Raw genomic sequence first — 17,521 nt, 5'->3', positions numbered from 1 at the left:
TTTTTTTGGTGCTAGTTGTAGAAGGTGTTGTAGGTCTTCATAGAAGCGGTCAACTTCAGCTTCTTCAGCATCAGTGGTTGGGGCATAGACTTGGATGACTGTGATATTGAATGGTTTGCCTTGGATACGCACTGAGATCAGTCTGTCGTTTTTGAGGTTGTACCCCATTACTGCCTTTCCCACTCTCTTATTCACTATGAGTGCAACTCCATTTCTTCTAAGGGTTTCTTGCCCACAGTAGTAGATATAATGGTCACCCGAATTAAATTCACCCATTCCCGTCCATTTCAGTTCGCTGATTCCCAAGATGTCGATGTTCAATCTTGTCATCTCATGTTTGACCACATCCAGCTTGCCTTGGTTCATAGATCTTACATTCCAGGTACCTATACAATATTGTTCTTTACAGCATCGGACCTTCTTTTCGCTTCCAGATACATCCACAGCTGAACCTCCTTTCGGCTTTGGCCCAGCTGCTTCACTCTTTCTGGAGCTACTTGGAATTGCCCTCTGCTCTTCCCCAGTAGCATATTGGACACCTTCCGACCTGAGGGGCTCATCTTCCGGCGTCATATCTTTTAGCCTTCTAACATTGTCCATGGGGTTTTCTTGGCAAGGATACCGGAGTGGGTTGCCATTTCCTTCTCCAGTGGACCACATTTTGTCAGAACTCTCTGTCATGACCTGTCCGTCTTGGGTGGCCCTGCACGGTATAGCTCATGGCTTCACTGAGTTACGCAAGCCCCTTCGCCACGACAAGGCAGTGATCCATGAAGGAATGTTTAGTAGGTGACTGACCAGAAAAGGGAACCAAACCATATAAGGGCATAAGAAAAAAACTCATCTTCATTATAATGTTAATTAGTTCTGCCCTTGTAAGAATACTATAAAAGGCTGTGTCTTTGTCCCCAAGGGGTGCCACCTGTCAGGTTCGGTCAGCACGAGGTTTCAGGGAAGCACGGGGCTGCAGGGAAGCTCGCAACCAGACCACGCGGAATCCACCGGCGGTAGCTAGCGGGGAAAAGAGGAACCGAAAGCGCCGCTAATTAACGAGCCACCTGCGGCCAGCTAAACAGGAAAACCGCAGCGGAAGCTTTTAATTATGAACTGATAACGGCGCGAGCAAGCAAGGAACGGGGCCGCAGGGCAGCGAAACAAGATCGCAACGCAGCACAGAACCTGCGGTCTGCACGTAGCAGGGAGGGCCCAACCCAGCCGGAGGGGGACTGGCAATCAAGGACAATGGACTCTGACCGACCCTGCCATCATGAACGATCAGGGGGGACATTGGGGGGCCTAATAGCCCACAGCCGCAACGCGATCACGAGGCGGGAAAAAGCGCGGGAAGGGGGGAATATAACAAGTGATGCAATTGTACCAAGCCAGTCCTGGCTTTGCTTGTGACTACTACGTTACGCATGAGTAAACCTTCTTTGTGAACCACACGTGTCACGAGAGTTTCTCTGTCGAACGGGGCAAATCTCACATAAAGCCAGGACTCACCGTCAGCGCTACCCGGTACCACCGAGGAGTGTTTTCTTTCTCAATACAGGCATGACCAGCGACGAGGAATCCGTGGGTCAGCTGGAGCGCGAGGGATCCAGGCTCGCGGAAGGGCGGTCGGAGCCGCCCGGGAGCGACGGGGCAGCGGCCAGGGCCGGGCGCGCTCCATCCGAGCGGTGGTCGATGGGCGTGAATCAAGGACCAGACGATTCGGGCGTTACGATGACCCGGGGTTCGGGGTTCCGGAACCGTGAGTGGAGCGAGAAATTCGCCCGACTAGAGGAGAGAGTCGAGCGACGCCTAGACGCCGTGGAGGCGATGCTCCAGACCCTACTACAGAGAGTGGGGCCACCGGCGGTGAACGAGGAGGCGAGCGACAGGGGGCGGTCCGACACCCCCGCCGGCACCACCCACGGCGCCCCGGTCGGAGGACCAACGGGCGGCAGACGCCCTGAGACTTCGAGGTATCACTGGGAAGTTCTCAGGGGACCCCGAACAGCTGCCGCACTTTCTGACGCACGTCAGGGGGTTCATGCAGAGGGGTGGTCACCTATTCGCTAGAGACGAGGACAGGGTATCCTACGTGGCCGAGCTGCTAGATGGCCAAGCCGCCAGCTGGGTGATCGGGCTGTACGATGCCAACGCGGCGGAACTACGGAGTTTCCCGGACTTCATGCAGGCGCTCCGGGACAGATTCGAGGACACATTGAGCGCCAAGCGGGCGGAGGACGACATCCTACAATTCAGGCAGCGGGGCAAATCGGTATCGGAATATGCCCTGGAGTTCCGGAGGTTGGCCGAGAAGCTCGCGGACTGGCCGGAGTCCCTGAAGGTGAAGTATTTTAAGAGGGGACTCAACCCAGAGATCCTGGAACGGGCACTGGGGCGGGACGACCCGGCCACAGTGAAGGATTGGATCTGGCTGGCCGGAACGGCGGAATCGGCGTGGCGGCAGATCCAACAGAGCACAAGACGACGGGACCAGACGAGGGACCGGCCGAGGGAGAGGACCCCGAGGAGAGACGGAGCGGTCGACGGCAGTCCACCGGGAGGCGAGAGGCGACCAGAGCCCCGAATCTGTGCTTCCGATGCGGAGGCAGAGGCCACCGAGCGGCGCAGTGCCCGACGGAGCGGGAAGGCGCCCCACCACGGCCCGAGGTCAAAACCCCGCGTGCGAACGGGAAAAGGACCGGTGACCGACCGCGGAAGGGGGCAGTGGCGGCGGTGACCGAGAAAGGACGCGGGGGGTGGTCGACCCCGGAGACAGCATCCTCCGGAGAGGACTCGGAGCCGGCGGGAAACGAGGCGCGCTCGCACTGAACGGCGTCCCAGTGCGAGCAGGTGAGTCGAGGCGAGCGGACCCAATAGGTGACGAGGACTGCCCACCGTTCCGGGTGAGGATACACGTCCGGGTGGTGAGATCCGGAGGGGAGGCGCAGCTACGGGCGCTACTGGACTCGGGCTGCACCCACTGCTTGATGCACCCAGCGGTGGTCTCGGGGCTCGGGCTACAGCTGAGGCGCCTCCGGGAGCCCATTTCATTCAGCCAGTTAGATGGCACGCTGGCAGGGGGGCCAGCTCAGTATTACACCGAGCCGGTCCAGATGACGATCGGGAGTCACCGGGAAGAACTGAGGTTCGTGGTGGTCCCGGTGGCCGACTACGCGGTGGTACTCGGCTTGGCGTGGCTGCGGCGGCGGAACCCACGAGTCGACTGGACGGCGGAGGCAGTGCGGTTCGGGGTCGACAGACCGGCGAGGGGCGAGAGCAGAGGGGACCGAGCCGTGGAGACGGAGGCAGCCGCAACCACCGGCGGACAAGCGGCGGGTCCGGGACACCGGGAGACGGGGCGAGAGCAGATGGGGCCCGAGACCCGGGCGGCAACAGCAACAGCAGCAGCAGCAGCGCCGGGACCCCGGAGACCCGCCACGATCCCGAGGCGAGGGGAGGCAGCGGCGACTGGCGAGGCAACCGCAAAGCGAGGGGCCGGACCCGGGGAACCCCCGACGGGCGGCGGAATCCCGAGGCAGTATCGAGACCTGGCGGCAGCGTTCGGGGAGAAGGAGTCTGACCAGCTCCCACCACACCGGCCCAGTGATTGCGCCATCGAGCTAGAGCCAGGAGCGACCCTGCCTAAGCCAAAAATGTACTCCCTGTCGAGGAGGGAGATGGGAGCCCTGCGCGAGTTCATAGACAAGAACCTAGCACGGGGATTCATCCAACCCGCGAAGTCACCATTAGCGGCCCCGGTGTTATTCCGGGAGAAGAAGGACGGCTCGCTCCGTATGTGCGTAGACTACCGGGGGCTGAACGCAATCAGCACGGAGTACAAATACCCCTCCCCTGATGAAGGACTTGATGTCGCATCTGTCGAAGGGGCGGGTGTTCACAAAACTGGACTTGCGCGAAGCCTACTTCAGAGTTAGGATCCGCGCAAAAGATGAGTGGAAGACGGCGTTCAACACCCCGCTCGGAAGCTACCAGTTTTCCGTGATGCCGTTCGGATTAAAAGGGGCCCCGGGGGTATTTATGCAGCTAATTAATGAGGTGCTGCACGACCTACTCTACCGGGGCGTCCTGGTCTACCTGGACGACATCCTCATCTACACCGAGACCCTGGCGGAGCACGTGAGCCTGGTGCGCACGGTGCTCCAGAGACTGCTGAAGGCACAGCTGTACGCAAAGCTCTCGAAATGCGAGTTCCATCGAGAGCAACTAGACTACCTCGGCTACCGAATATCCAGCCGGGGAATTGAGATGGACCCGGCGAAAGTAAGGGATGTCCTGGGCTGGGAAGCGCCGCGAACCCGGAGGCAACTCCAAAGCTTCCTAGGGTTTGCGAACTTCTATCGTCAGTTCATCCCGAACTTCGCCCAAATCGCCCTTCCCCTAACCGACCTGCTAAAAACCAAGGGCACTGGGAAACCCCCAAGCCCAGCATGGCACTCGCGTGGACTGCAGAATGCCAGGGGGCGTTTGAGGAACTAAAACAGCGGTTCACCGCGGAGCCGATCCTGCGCCATCCCGACCCAGACCGGTGGTTTATAATCCAAGTGGATGCATCAGACGTGGCAACGGGAGCAGTCCTGCTCCAACCCAGCCCGGAGGGGCCATCCACCCGTGCGCCTACGCCTCCCGCAAATTCACCGAGACGGAGAGGAGGTGGATGGTGTGGGAGAAAGAGGCGTACGCGGTCAAGTGGGCGCTGGCCACGTGGAGGCATCTACTGGAGGGGGCAACTGAACCGTTCGAGGTGTGGACGGACCATAAGAACCTCGAGGCCCTGAAGACCCCGCGTAAGCTATCCCCCAAACAGGCACGGTGGTCCCAATACTTCGGGAGGTTCAGGTTCACACTGAAACACATCCCCGGGAAGCGCAACTTCTTAGCGGATGGACTGTCTCGCATGCCCCAGCACGCCAGCCTACGGGAGGAGATCGTGGACTCCGTCATCCCCGCCAGCAGGCTGGCTGCAAAGGCGGTGACCCGAAGCCAGACCAAGGGGGAGCGACGGGACGCGGCGTCTGAAGTAAGGCAAGGGTTCGCGGAGGCAGCGGAGCGGGACGGTTGGCTCAAGCAGAACCGAGAGGCGCTAACCGGCCAAGAGGGGTTGTGGTGGCACGAAGGAAAGCTGTACGTGCCCGAGGGTTGCCGACGGGAGGTCATGGAGAGAGCCCACGACAGCCGGAGCGCGGGGCATTACGGCTTCGTAAAGACACTCCACTTAATCCGGCGGCAGTTTTGGTGGCCCACGCTCCGGAAGGACGTGGAGGCGTACTCGGGGGTTGCCCGGTGTGCGCAACAGCGAAAGGAGCCAAAGGCAAACCTAGAGGCCTACTCCAGCCGGTAGCGGAACCCGACGGCCCTTGGCAAGAGGTCGCCATGGACTTCATAGTGGAGCTCCCGGAGAGTAAGGGGAAGACCGCCATTTGGGTGGTCACGGACTTATTCTCCAAACAAGCGCACTTTGTAGCGTGCCGGCGAGTCCCCACGGCCGAGGGGCTGGCGAAACTGTTCGTGCAACATGTCTACCGACTCCACGGCGCACCTCGACGTATCTTCAGCGATCGGGGCGGCAACTTCATCGCGCGGTTCTGGCGGGAGTTCCTGAAGCGGGTGGGGACGAAACAAGCCCTATCCTCCGCGGCGCACCCGCAGACGGACGGAGCCACGGAACGCCTGAACGGGGGCTCGAACAGTACCTGCGCTGCTACGTGGGGCACCAACAGGACGATTGGGCGGAGCTACTACCATTCGCGGAGGTGGCATACAACAACGCCGTCCACAAGAGCACCGGGTTCTCTCCGTTCAAAGTAGCCACCGGGAGAGAATTCGTCCCCATGCCGGAGCTGCCTCAGCCGGAATCCCAGATCAACTCCCTGGACGCCTGGTTCGCCCAAATCGACGAGACCCGGCGAGCGGCGCACGCGGCATTGCAAAGAGCCAAAGCCGACTACAAGAAGCACGCGGACCGCAAGAGGCTCCCCGAGGAAAAGTGGAAAGTGGGGGACCAGGTGTATCTGTCAACCAAAAACCTAAAGACGCACCAGGCATCGAAAAACTCAGCCCGAGGTTTGTGGGGCCGTTCCCCATTTCGGAGATCATCAATCCGGTGACCGTCAGGCTGACGATCCCGAAAAGCCTCGGGAAGATCCACCCGGTGTTCCATTGCAGCCTGCTAAAGTTGCACCAGCCGGGGAACGCCTGGCACAAGGCGGAGGGAGTACCACCACCCATCATGGTCGGGGGGGAGCAGCATTTCGAAATCAACCGGATACTGGACGCCCGGAGGCACAAGGGGCAGACCCAGCTCCTAGTGCAATGGAAACATTTCCCCAAGTCCCACAGCGAATGGGTGAGTAAAACCCACATAAGGGCGCCGGACCTAGTGCGGGACTTTTACAGTAAATACCCCGGGAAGCCGAAATAGGACCGAGGGGGGGAGTTGTCGTCAGGGGGGCGGCATGTCAGGTTCGGTCAGCACGAGGCTTCAGGGAAGCACGGGGTTGCAGGGAAGCTCGCAACCAGACCACGCGGAACCCACCGGCGGTAGCTAGCGGGGAAAAGAGGAACCGAAAGCGCCGCTAATTAACGAGCCACCTGCGGCCAGCTAAACAGGAAAACCGCAGCGGAAGCTTTTAATTATGAACTGATAACGGCGCGAGCAAGCAAGGAACGGGGCCGCAGGGCAGCGAAACAAGATCGCAACGCAGCACAGAACCCGCGGGTCTGCACGTAGCAGGGAGGGACCAACCCAGCCGGAGGGGGACTGGCAATCAAGGACAATGGACTCTGACCGACCCTGCCATCATGAACGATCAGGGGGGACATTGGGGGGCCTAATAGCCCACAGCTGCAACGCGATCACGAGGCGGGAAAAAGCGCGGGAAGGGGGAATATAACAAGTGATGCAATTGTACCAAGCCAGTCCTGGCTTTGCTTGTGACTACTACGTTACGCATGAGTAAACCTTCTTTGTGAACCACACGTGTCACGAGAGTTTCTCTGTCGAACGGGGCAAATCTCACATAAAGCCAGGACTCACCGTCAGCGCTACCCGGTACCACCGAGGAGTGTTTTCTTTCTCAATACAGGCATGACCAGCGACGAGGAATCCGTGGGTCAGCTGGAGCGCGAGGGATCCAGGCTCGCGGAAGGGCGGTCGGAGCCGCCCGGGAGCGACGGGGCAGCGGCCAGGGCCGGGCGCGCTCCATCCGAGCGGTGGTCGATGGGCGTGAATCAAGGACCAGACGATTCGGGCGTTACGATGACCCGGGGTTCGGGGTTCCGGAACCGTGAGTGGAGCGAGAAATTCGCCCGACTAGAGGAGAGAGTCGAGCGACGCCTAGACGCCGTGGAGGCGATGCTCCAGACCCTACTACAGAGAGTGGGGCCACCGGCGGTGAACGAGGAGGCGAGCGACAGGGGGGCGGTCCGACACCCCCGCCGGCACCACCCACGGCGCCCCGGTCGGAGGACCAACGGGCGGCAGACGCCCTGAGACTTCGAGGTATCACTGGGAAGTTCTCAGGGGACCCCGAACAGCTGCCGCACTTTCTGACGCACGTCAGGGGGTTCATGCAGAGGGGTGGTCACCTATTCGCTAGAGACGAGGACAGGGTATCCTACGTGGCCGAGCTGCTAGATGGCCAAGCCGCCAGCTGGGTGATCGGGCTGTACGATGCCAACGCGGCGGAACTACGGAGTTTCCCGGACTTCATGCAGGCGCTCCGGGACAGATTCGAGGACACATTGAGCACCAAGCGGGCGGAGGACGACATCCTACAATTCAGGCAGCGGGGCAAATCGGTATCGGAATATGCCCTGGAGTTCCGGAGGTTGGCCGAGAAGCTCGCGGACTGGCCGGAGTCCCTGAAGGTGAAGTATTTTAAGAGGGGACTCAACCCAGAGATCCTGGAACGGGCACTGGGGCGGGACGACCCGGCCACAGTGAAGGATTGGATCTGGCTGGCCGGAACGGCGGAATCGGCGTGGCGGCAGATCCAACAGAGCACAAGACGACGGGACCAGACGAGGGACCGGCCGAGGGAGAGGACCCCCGAGGAGAGACGGAGCGGTCGACGGCAGTCCACCGGGAGGCGAGAGGCGACCAGAGCCCCGAATCTGTGCTTCCGATGCGGAGGCAGAGGCCACCGAGCGGCGCAGTGCCCGACGGAGCGGGAAGGCGCCCCACCACGGCCCGAGGTCAAAACCCCGCGTGCGAACGGGAAAAGGACCGGTGACCGACCGCGGAAGGGGGCAGTGGCGGCGGTGACCGAGAAAGGACGCGGGGGGTGGTCGACCCCGGAGACAGCATCCTCCGGAGAGGACTCGGAGCCGGCGGGAAACGAGGCGCGCTCGCACTGAACGGCGTCCCAGTGCGAGCAGGGGAGTCGAGGCGCGCGGACCCAATAGGAGACGAGGACTGCCCACCGTTCCGGGTGAGGATACACGTCCAGGGGGTGAGATCCGGAGGGGAGGCGCAGCTACGGGCGCTACTGGACTCGGGCTGCACCCACTGCTTGATGCACCCAGCGGTGGTCTCGGGGCTCGGGCTACAGCTGAGGCGCCTCCGGGAGCCCATTTCATTCAGCCAGTTAGATGGCACGCTGGCAGGGGGGCCAGCTCAGTATTACACCGAGCCGGTCCAGATGACGATCGGGAGTCACCGGGAAGAACTGAGGTTCGTGGTGGTCCCGGTGGCCGACTACGCGGTGGTACTCGGCTTGGCGTGGCTGCGGCGGCGGAACCCACGAGTCGACTGGACGGCGGAGGCAGTGCGGTTCGGGGTCGACAGACCGGCGAGGGGCGAGAGCAGAGGGGACCGAGCCGTGGAGACGGAGGCAGCCGCAACCACCGGCGGACAAGCGGCGGGTCCGGGACACCGGGAGACGGGGCGAGAGCAGATGGGGCCCGAGACCCGGGCGGCAACAGCAACAGCAGCAGCAGCAGCGCCGGGACCCCGGAGACCCGCCACGATCCCGAGGCGAGGGGAGGCAGCGGCGACTGGCGAGGCAACCGCAAAGCGAGGGGCCGGACCCGGGGAACCCCCGACGGGCGGCGGAATCCCGAGGCAGTATCGAGACCTGGCGGCAGCGTTCGGGGAGAAGGAGTCTGACCAGCTCCCACCACACCGGCCCAGTGATTGCGCCATCGAGCTAGAGCCAGGAGCGACCCTGCCTAAGCCAAAAATGTACTCCCTGTCGAGGAGGGAGATGGGAGCCCTGCGCGAGTTCATAGACAAGAACCTAGCACGGGGATTCATCCAACCCGCGAAGTCACCATTAGCGGCCCCGGTGTTATTCCGGGAGAAGAAGGACGGCTCGCTCCGTATGTGCGTAGACTACCGGGGGCTGAACGCAATCAGCACGGAGTACAAATACCCCCTCCCCCTGATGAAGGACTTGATGTCGCATCTGTCGAAGGGGCGGGTGTTCACAAAACTGGACTTGCGCGAAGCCTACTTCAGAGTTAGGATCCGCGCAAAAGATGAGTGGAAGACGGCGTTCAACACCCCGCTCGGAAGCTACCAGTTTTCCGTGATGCCGTTCGGATTAAAAGGGGCCCCGGGGGTATTTATGCAGCTAATTAATGAGGTGCTGCACGACCTACTCTACCGGGGCGTCCTGGTCTACCTGGACGACATCCTCATCTACACCGAGACCCTGGCGGAGCACGTGAGCCTGGTGCGCACGGTGCTCCAGAGACTGCTGAAGGCACAGCTGTACGCAAAGCTCTCGAAATGCGAGTTCCATCGAGAGCAACTAGACTACCTCGGCTACCGAATATCCAGCCGGGGAATTGAGATGGACCCGGCGAAAGTAAGGGATGTCCTGGGCTGGGAAGCGCCGCGAACCCGGAGGCAACTCCAAAGCTTCCTAGGGTTTGCGAACTTCTATCGTCAGTTCATCCCGAACTTCGCCCAAATCGCCCTTCCCCTAACCGACCTGCTAAAAACCAAGGGCACTGGGAAACCCCCAAGCCCAGCATGGCACTCGCGTGGACTGCAGAATGCCAGGGGGCGTTTGAGGAACTAAAACAGCGGTTCACCGCGGAGCCGATCCTGCGCCATCCCGACCCAGACCGGTGGTTTATAATCCAAGTGGATGCATCAGACGTGGCAACGGGAGCAGTCCTGCTCCAACCCAGCCCGGAGGGGGCCATCCACCCGTGCGCCTACGCCTCCCGCAAATTCACCGAGACGGAGAGGAGGTGGATGGTGTGGGAGAAAGAGGCGTACGCGGTCAAGTGGGCGCTGGCCACGTGGAGGCATCTACTGGAGGGGGCAACTGAACCGTTCGAGGTGTGGACGGACCATAAGAACCTCGAGGCCCTGAAGACCCCGCGTAAGCTATCCCCCAAACAGGCACGGTGGTCCCAATACTTCGGGAGGTTCAGGTTCACACTGAAACACATCCCCGGGAAGCGCAACTTCTTAGCGGATGGACTGTCTCGCATGCCCCAGCACGCCAGCCTACGGGAGGAGATCGTGGACTCCGTCATCCCCGCCAGCAGGCTGGCTGCAAAGGCGGTGACCCGAAGCCAGACCAAGGGGGAGCGACGGGACGCGGCGTCTGAAGTAAGGCAAGGGTTCGCGGAGGCAGCGGAGCGGGACGGTTGGCTCAAGCAGAACCGAGAGGCGCTAACCGGCCAAGAGGGGTTGTGGTGGCACGAAGGAAAGCTGTACGTGCCCGAGGGTTGCCGACGGGAGGTCATGGAGAGAGCCCACGACAGCCGGAGCGCGGGGCATTACGGCTTCGTAAAGACACTCCACTTAATCCGGCGGCAGTTTTGGTGGCCCACGCTCCGGAAGGACGTGGAGGCGTACTCGGGCGGTTGCCCGGTGTGCGCAACAGCGAAAGGAGCCAAAGGCAAACCTAGAGGCCTACTCCAGCCGGTAGCGGAACCCGACGGCCCTTGGCAAGAGGTCGCCATGGACTTCATAGTGGAGCTCCCGGAGAGTAAGGGGAAGACCGCCATTTGGGTGGTCACGGACTTATTCTCCAAACAAGCGCACTTTGTAGCGTGCCGGCGAGTCCCCACGGCCGAGGGGCTGGCGAAACTGTTCGTGCAACATGTCTACCGACTCCACGGCGCACCTCGACGTATCTTCAGCGATCGGGGCGGCAACTTCATCGCGCGGTTCTGGCGGGAGTTCCTGAAGCGGGTGGGGACGAAACAAGCCCTATCCTCCGCGGCGCACCCGCAGACGGACGGAGCCACGGAACGCCTGAACGGGGGCTCGAACAGTACCTGCGCTGCTACGTGGGGCACCAACAGGACGATTGGGCGGAGCTACTACCATTCGCGGAGGTGGCATACAACAACGCCGTCCACAAGAGCACCGGGTTCTCTCCGTTCAAAGTAGCCACCGGGAGAGAATTCGTCCCCATGCCGGAGCTGCCTCAGCCGGAATCCCAGATCAACTCCCTGGACGCCTGGTTCGCCCAAATCGACGAGACCCGGCGAGCGGCGCACGCGGCATTGCAAAGAGCCAAAGCCGACTACAAGAAGCACGCGGACCGCAAGAGGCTCCCCGAGGAAAAGTGGAAAGTGGGGGACCAGGTGTATCTGTCAACCAAAAACCTAAAGACGCACCAGGCATCGAAAAAACTCAGCCCGAGGTTTGTGGGGCCGTTCCCCATTTCGGAGATCATCAATCCGGTGACCGTCAGGCTGACGATCCCGAAAAGCCTCGGGAAGATCCACCCGGTGTTCCATTGCAGCCTGCTAAAGTTGCACCAGCCGGGGAACGCCTGGCACAAGGCGGAGGGAGTACCACCACCCATCATGGTCGGGGGGGAGCAGCATTTCGAAATCAACCGGATACTGGACGCCCGGAGGCACAAGGGGCAGACCCAGCTCCTAGTGCAATGGAAACATTTCCCCAAGTCCCACAGCGAATGGGTGAGTAAAACCCACATAAGGGCGCCGGACCTAGTGCGGGACTTTTACAGTAAATACCCCGGGAAGCCGAAATAGGACCGAGGGGGGGAGTTGTCGTCAGGGGGGCGGCATGTCAGGTTCGGTCAGCACGAGGTTTCAGGGAAGCACGGGGCTGCAGGGAAGCTCGCAACCAGACCACGCGGAATCCACCGGCGGTAGCTAGCGGGGAAAAGAGGAACCGAAAGCGCCGCTAATTAACGAGCCACCTGCGGCCAGCTAAACAGGAAAACCGCAGCGGAAGCTTTTAATTACGAACTGATAACGGCGCGAGCAAGCAAGGAACGGGGCCGCAGGGCAGCGAAACAAGATCGCAACGCAGCACAGAACCTGCGGTCTGCACGTAGCAGGGAGGGGCCAACCCAGCCGGAGGGGGACTGGCAATCAAGGACAATGGACTCTGACCGACCCTGCCATCATGAACGATCAGGGGGGACATTGGGGGGCCTAATAGCCCACAGCCGCAACGCGATCACGAGGCGGGAAAAAGCGCGGGAAGGGGGGAATATAACAAGTGATGCAATTGTACCAAGCCAGTCCTGGCTTTGCTTGTGACTACTACGTTACGCATGAGTAAACCTTCTTTGTGAACCACACGTGTCACGAGAGTTTCTCTGTCGAACGGGGCAAATCTCACACCACCCTGCTCTCTCTTGGTGCAGGGTGTGAGCACCCAGACTTTTGCTTGGCCAAATAAAATGCTGTTTAGAGAAGTCCCTGCTTGAAGTCTTTTGTTTTGTGCTGTTGACTGATTTCAAGTTTTCTGGGTAGCCGTGAGCCTTACATTTTTGGCACCCGAACAGGGACAGATGAAGGGAATGTCCCCCCCCCCCACCTCAGAGCCCCATTGAGGTTCTGCCTTCAGTGATGACTCACAGGGAAAACCGACCCAGACCGGTGACGAGATCATGAGCACTCCTGGACCTTTTGTTTCCAGAGACCTCGCGCCGGGCAGGGTCGGCATGTAAGGTTTGCCCCGTTCGACAGAGAAACTCCCGTGACACGTGTGGTTCACAAAAGAGGTTTACTCATGCGTAACGTAGCAGTCACAAGCAAAGCCAGGAGTGGCTTGGTACATTTGCATCACTCGTTATATTCCCCCCTTCCCACGCTTTTTTCGCCCCGCGATCGCGTTACCGCTGCGGATTATCCGCCCCCCAATAATCCCTCTTAATTGTCCATGATGGCAGGTTCGGCCAGGGTCCATTGTCCTTGATTAGCAGTCCCCCCCCGCTTGGGTTGGTCCCCCCCCATTACGTGCAAGCCCAAGGGTTCTGTGTTGCATGGCGATCTTGTTTCGGTACCTGCGGCCCCGTTCATTGTTGGCTCGCGCCGTTATCAGTGTAGAGTTAAAACTTTCGCTGCGGTTTTCCTGTTTGGCTGGGCGCAGGTGGCCCATTAATTAGCGGCGCTTTCAGTTCCTCTTTCCCTCAGCTAGCCACTGCCGGTGGAGTTCGCACGGTCTGGCTGCAAGCTTCCCTGAAGCCCCGTGCCGGCCGAACCTGACATACCGCCCCCCTGAAAACAAATCCCCCCCGACTTTATTTCGGTTTCCCGGGGTATTTGTTGTAAAAGTCCCGCATTAGGTCCGGCGCTCTTATGTGGGCTTTGCTTACCCATTTGCTGTGGGACTTGGGAAAATGTTTCCATTGCACCAGGAGCTGGACCTGCCCCTTCTGCCTCCTGGCATCCAGTATCTGGTTGATCTCGAAATGCTGCTCCCCACCGACCATGATGGGTGGTGGAACCCCCTCTGCCTTGTGCCAGGCGTTCCCCGGCTGGTGCAGCTTTAGCAGGCTGCAGTGGAACACTGGGTGGATCTTCCCGAGGCTTTTCGGGAGCGTCAGCTTGACGGTTACTGGACTGATGACCTCTGCGATGGGGAACGCCCCCACGAATCTCGGGCTGAGTTTCGTCGATGTCTGGTGTATCTTTAGGTTTTTGATTGACAAATACACCTGGTCCCCCACTTTCCACTGCCCCTCGGGGAGTCTCTTGTGGTCCATGTGTTTTTTGTAGTCGGCTTTGGCTCTTTGCAATGCTGCGTGCGCCGCCCACCGGGTGGCGTCGATTTGGCCGAACCAGGCATCCAGGGAGTTGATTTGGGATTCCGGCTGAGGCAACTCTGGCATGGGGACGAAGTCTCTCCCGGTGGCTACTTTGAATGGGGAAAAGCTGGTACTTTTGTGGACGGCGTTATTGTATGCTACTTCCGCGAACGGCAGTAGCTCCACCCAATCGTCCTGTTGGTGTCCCACGTAGCAGCGCAGGTACTGTTCGAGCCCCCCGTTCAGGCGTTCCGTGGCTCCGTCTGTCTGCGGGTGCGCCGCGGAGGAAAGTGCTTGCTTCGTCCCCACCCGCTTCAGGAACTCCCTCCAGAACCACGCGATGAAGTTGCCACCCCGATCGCTGACGACCCATCGGGGCACGCCGTGCAGCCAGTAAACATGCTGTACAAACAGTCTCTCTGCCGTGGGGACTCGCCGGTACGCTACAAAGTGCGCTTGTTTGGAGAATAAGTCTGTGACCACCCAAATGGCGGTCTTCCCCTTACTCTCCGGGAGCTCTACTATGAAGTCCATGGCGATCTCTTGCCATGGGCCGTCGGGGTCCGCTACCGACTGGAGTAACCCCCTAAGCTTGCCTTTAGCACCTTTCGCTGTCGCGCACACCGGGCAATCCCCCGAGTATGCCTCCACGTCCTTCTGGAGCGTTGGCCACCAGAACTGCTGCCGAATTAAGTGGAGCGTCTTCACGAAGCCGTAATGCCCCGCGTTCCGGCTGTCGTGGGCTCTTTCCATGACCCCCCGTCGGCACCCCTCGGGCACATACAGATTCCCTTCATGCCACCACAAACCCTCTTGGCTGGTTAGCACTTCTCGGTTTTGCTCGAGCCAAGCGTCCCACTCCGCCGCCTCCGCAAACCCTTGCTTTACCTCAGGCGCCACGTCCCGCCACTCCCCTTGGTCTGGCTCCGGGTCACCGCCTTTGTAGCCAGCCTGCTGGCAGGGATGATGGAGTCCACGATCTCCTCTCGTAGGCTGGTGTGCTGGGGCATGCGAGACAACCTGTCTGCCAGGAAGTTGCGCTTCCCGGGGATGTGTTTTAGGGTGAACCTGAATCTCCCGAAGTATTGGGACCAACGCGCCTGTTTGGGGGATAGCTTACGCGGGGTCTTCAGGGCCTCGAGGTTCTTGTGGTCCGTCCACACCTCGAATGGTTCGGCTGCCCCCTCCAAAAATGCCTCCAAGTGGCTAGCACCCACTTGACCGTGTACGCCTCTTCCACACCATCCACCTTCTCTCTGTCTCCGTGAATTTGTGGGAGGCATAGGCGCATGGGTGGATGGCCCCCTCCAGGCTGGGTTGGAGTAGGACCGCCCCCGTTGCCACATCTGACGCGTCTACTTGTATGATAAACCGCCGATCTGGGTCGGGATGGCGGAGGATCGGCTCCGCAGTGAACCGCTGTTTTAGCTCCTCAAAGGCCCCCTGGCATTCCACAGTCCACGCGAGTGCCATGCTGGGCTTGGGGGGCTTTCCACTGCCCTTGGTTTTTAGTAAGTCTGTCAGGGGAAGAGCAATTTGGGTGAAGTTCGGGATGAACTGCCTGTAGAAGTTCGCAAACCCCAAGAAACTTTGGAGTTGCCTCCGGGTTTGCGGCACTTCCCAGCCCAGAACATCTTTTACTTTCGCCCGGTCCATCTCAATTCCCCGACTGGATATCTGGTAGCCGAGGTAGTCCAGCTGTTCCCGATGAAACTCGCATTTTGATAGCTTTGCGTACAGCTGCGCCTTCAGCAGTCTCTGTAGCACCGTGCGAACCAGGCTCATGTGCTCCGCCAGGGTTTCGGTGTAGATGAGGATGTCGTCCAGGTAGACCAGGACGCCCCGGTAGAGTAGATCGTGCAGCACCTCGTTTATTAGCTGCATAAGCACCCCTGGGGCCCCTTTTAACCCGAACGGCATCACGGAAAATTGGTAGCTTCCGAGCGGTGTGTTGAACGCTGTCTTCCACTCATCTTCTGCGCGGATCCTGACCCTAAAGTATGCTTCGCGCAAATCCAGCTTTGTGAATACCCTCCCCTTGGATAGGTGCGACATTAGATCCTTCATCAGGGGGAGGGGGTATTTGTATTCGGTCCTGATTGCGTTCAGCCCCCGGTAGTCCACGCACATCCAGAGCGAGCCATCCTTCTTCTCCCGGAATAGTACTGGGGCCGCTAATGGTGACTTCGCGGGTTGGATGAATCCCCGCGCTAGGTTCTTATCTATGAACTCCCGCAGGGTCCCCATCTCCTTCATTGACAGGGAGTACATTTTCGGTTTGGGCAGCTTTGCCCCTAGCTCTAGCTCAATGGCGCAGTCACTGGGTCGGTGTGGAAGGAGCTGGTCGGACTCCTTCTCCCCGAACGCGGCTGTCAGGTCTCGATATTGCCTTGGGATGCCGCCGCTCGCCATGGTTTCCCCGGACTCTGGCCCTTGTTCTGCAGTCGTCCCGCTAGTCGCTGCAGCCTTCCCACGCCTTGGGATCGTTGCGAGCCTCCGAGTTTCCGGCGCTGCCGTTGCTGCTATCACTGCCCGGGTCCCGAGCACTGTCTGCTCTTGTCTCGTCTCCCCGTGCCTCGGATCCTCCACTTGCCCGTCTGTGGTCGCAGTCGCGTCCGTTGTCGCGGGCCAGTCCCGCCTGCTCTCGCGCTCCGCCGGCCCCTCGACCCCAAATCGCACCGCCTCCACTGTCCAGTCGACCCATGGGTTCCGTCGCCACAGCCACGCCAAGCCAAGTACCACTGCGTAGTCGGCCACCGGGACCACCACAAATCTTAGTTCTTCCCGGTGACTCCCGATCGTCATCTGGACCAGCTCGGTGTAATATTGAGCTGGCCTCCCCCGCAAGCGAGTCGTCTAGCTGGCTGAATGCGATGGGTTCCTGCCGCAGCTGTAGGCCAAGTCCCGAGAGCACAGATGGGTGCATCAAGCAGTGGGTGCAGCCTGAATCCAGCAGCGCTTGCAGCTGTGCCTCCCCTCCGAATCTCACCCCCCGGATATGTATCCTCACCCGGAACGGAGGGCAGTCCTCATCCCCGATTGGGTCCGCGCGCCTCGGTTTCCCTGCTCGCACTGGGACGCCGTTCAGTGCGAGTGCGCCTCGTTTCCCGCCGGCTCCGAATCCTCCCCAGAGGACACCATCTCCGGGGTTGACCACCCCATTCGGCCTCTTTCGGTCACCGCCGCCACTGCACTCTTCCGCGGTCGGTTGCCGGCCCTTTTCCCGGTAGGACGCGGGGGCTTGACTTTGGGCCGTGGTGAGGCTCATTCCCGCTCCGTCAGGCACTGCGCCGCCCGGTGGCCTCTGCCTCCGCACTGGAATCACAGGTTCGGGGTTTTGGTTGCCTCTCGCCCCCCGGTGGACTGCCACCGACTGCTCCGCCTCTCCTCTGGGGGGTCTCTCCCTCGGCCGGTCCCTCGTCTGGTCCCGTCGCCTCGCGCTCTGTTGAATCTGCCGCCACGCTGATTCCGCCGTTCCAGCCAGCCAGATCCAATCTTTCACTGTGGACGGGTCATCCCGCCCCAGC

At 60.6% G+C, this 17,521-nt stretch overlaps 1 protein-coding gene across 1 annotated transcript; it reads left to right on the top strand.

Moving 5' to 3' along the window:
* The first annotated feature begins 7,441 nt into the window (after positions 1-7,441).
* Positions 7,442-16,743, top strand: LOC148214032 (uncharacterized). The gene is made up of 2 exons (XM_088128871.1): positions 7,442-8,146; positions 16,439-16,743. Exons 1-2 carry the CDS (start codon positions 7,582-7,584, stop codon positions 16,741-16,743), a joined length of 870 nt encoding a protein of 289 aa, XP_087984997.1. The 5' UTR covers positions 7,442-7,581.
* The last annotated feature ends 778 nt before the right edge of the window (positions 16,744-17,521 follow it).

This window comes from Python bivittatus, unplaced genomic scaffold (assembly GCF_059951505.1).
Source record: "Python bivittatus isolate LINGU-HERP-01145 unplaced genomic scaffold, Pbiv_v1 ctg000820_np1212, whole genome shotgun sequence".
NCBI classification, from domain to species: Eukaryota; Metazoa; Chordata; class Lepidosauria; order Squamata; family Pythonidae; genus Python; species Python bivittatus.
The sequence above is the reverse complement of the archived record's forward strand: the minus strand, read 5'-3'. Positions and strand labels throughout refer to the sequence as shown.

Bases quoted from the DNA above. Each gene is read 5' to 3' on its own strand.
- LOC148214032 (XM_088128871.1), top strand. From the start codon at position 7,582: ATGCAGAGGGGTGGTCACCTATTCGCTAGAGACGAGGACAGGGTATCC. The intron at 8,147-16,438 runs GCAGAGGCCACC...CTTGTTCTGCAG, and splicing joins TCTGTGCTTCCGATGCGGAG to TCGTCCCGCTAGTCGCTGCA.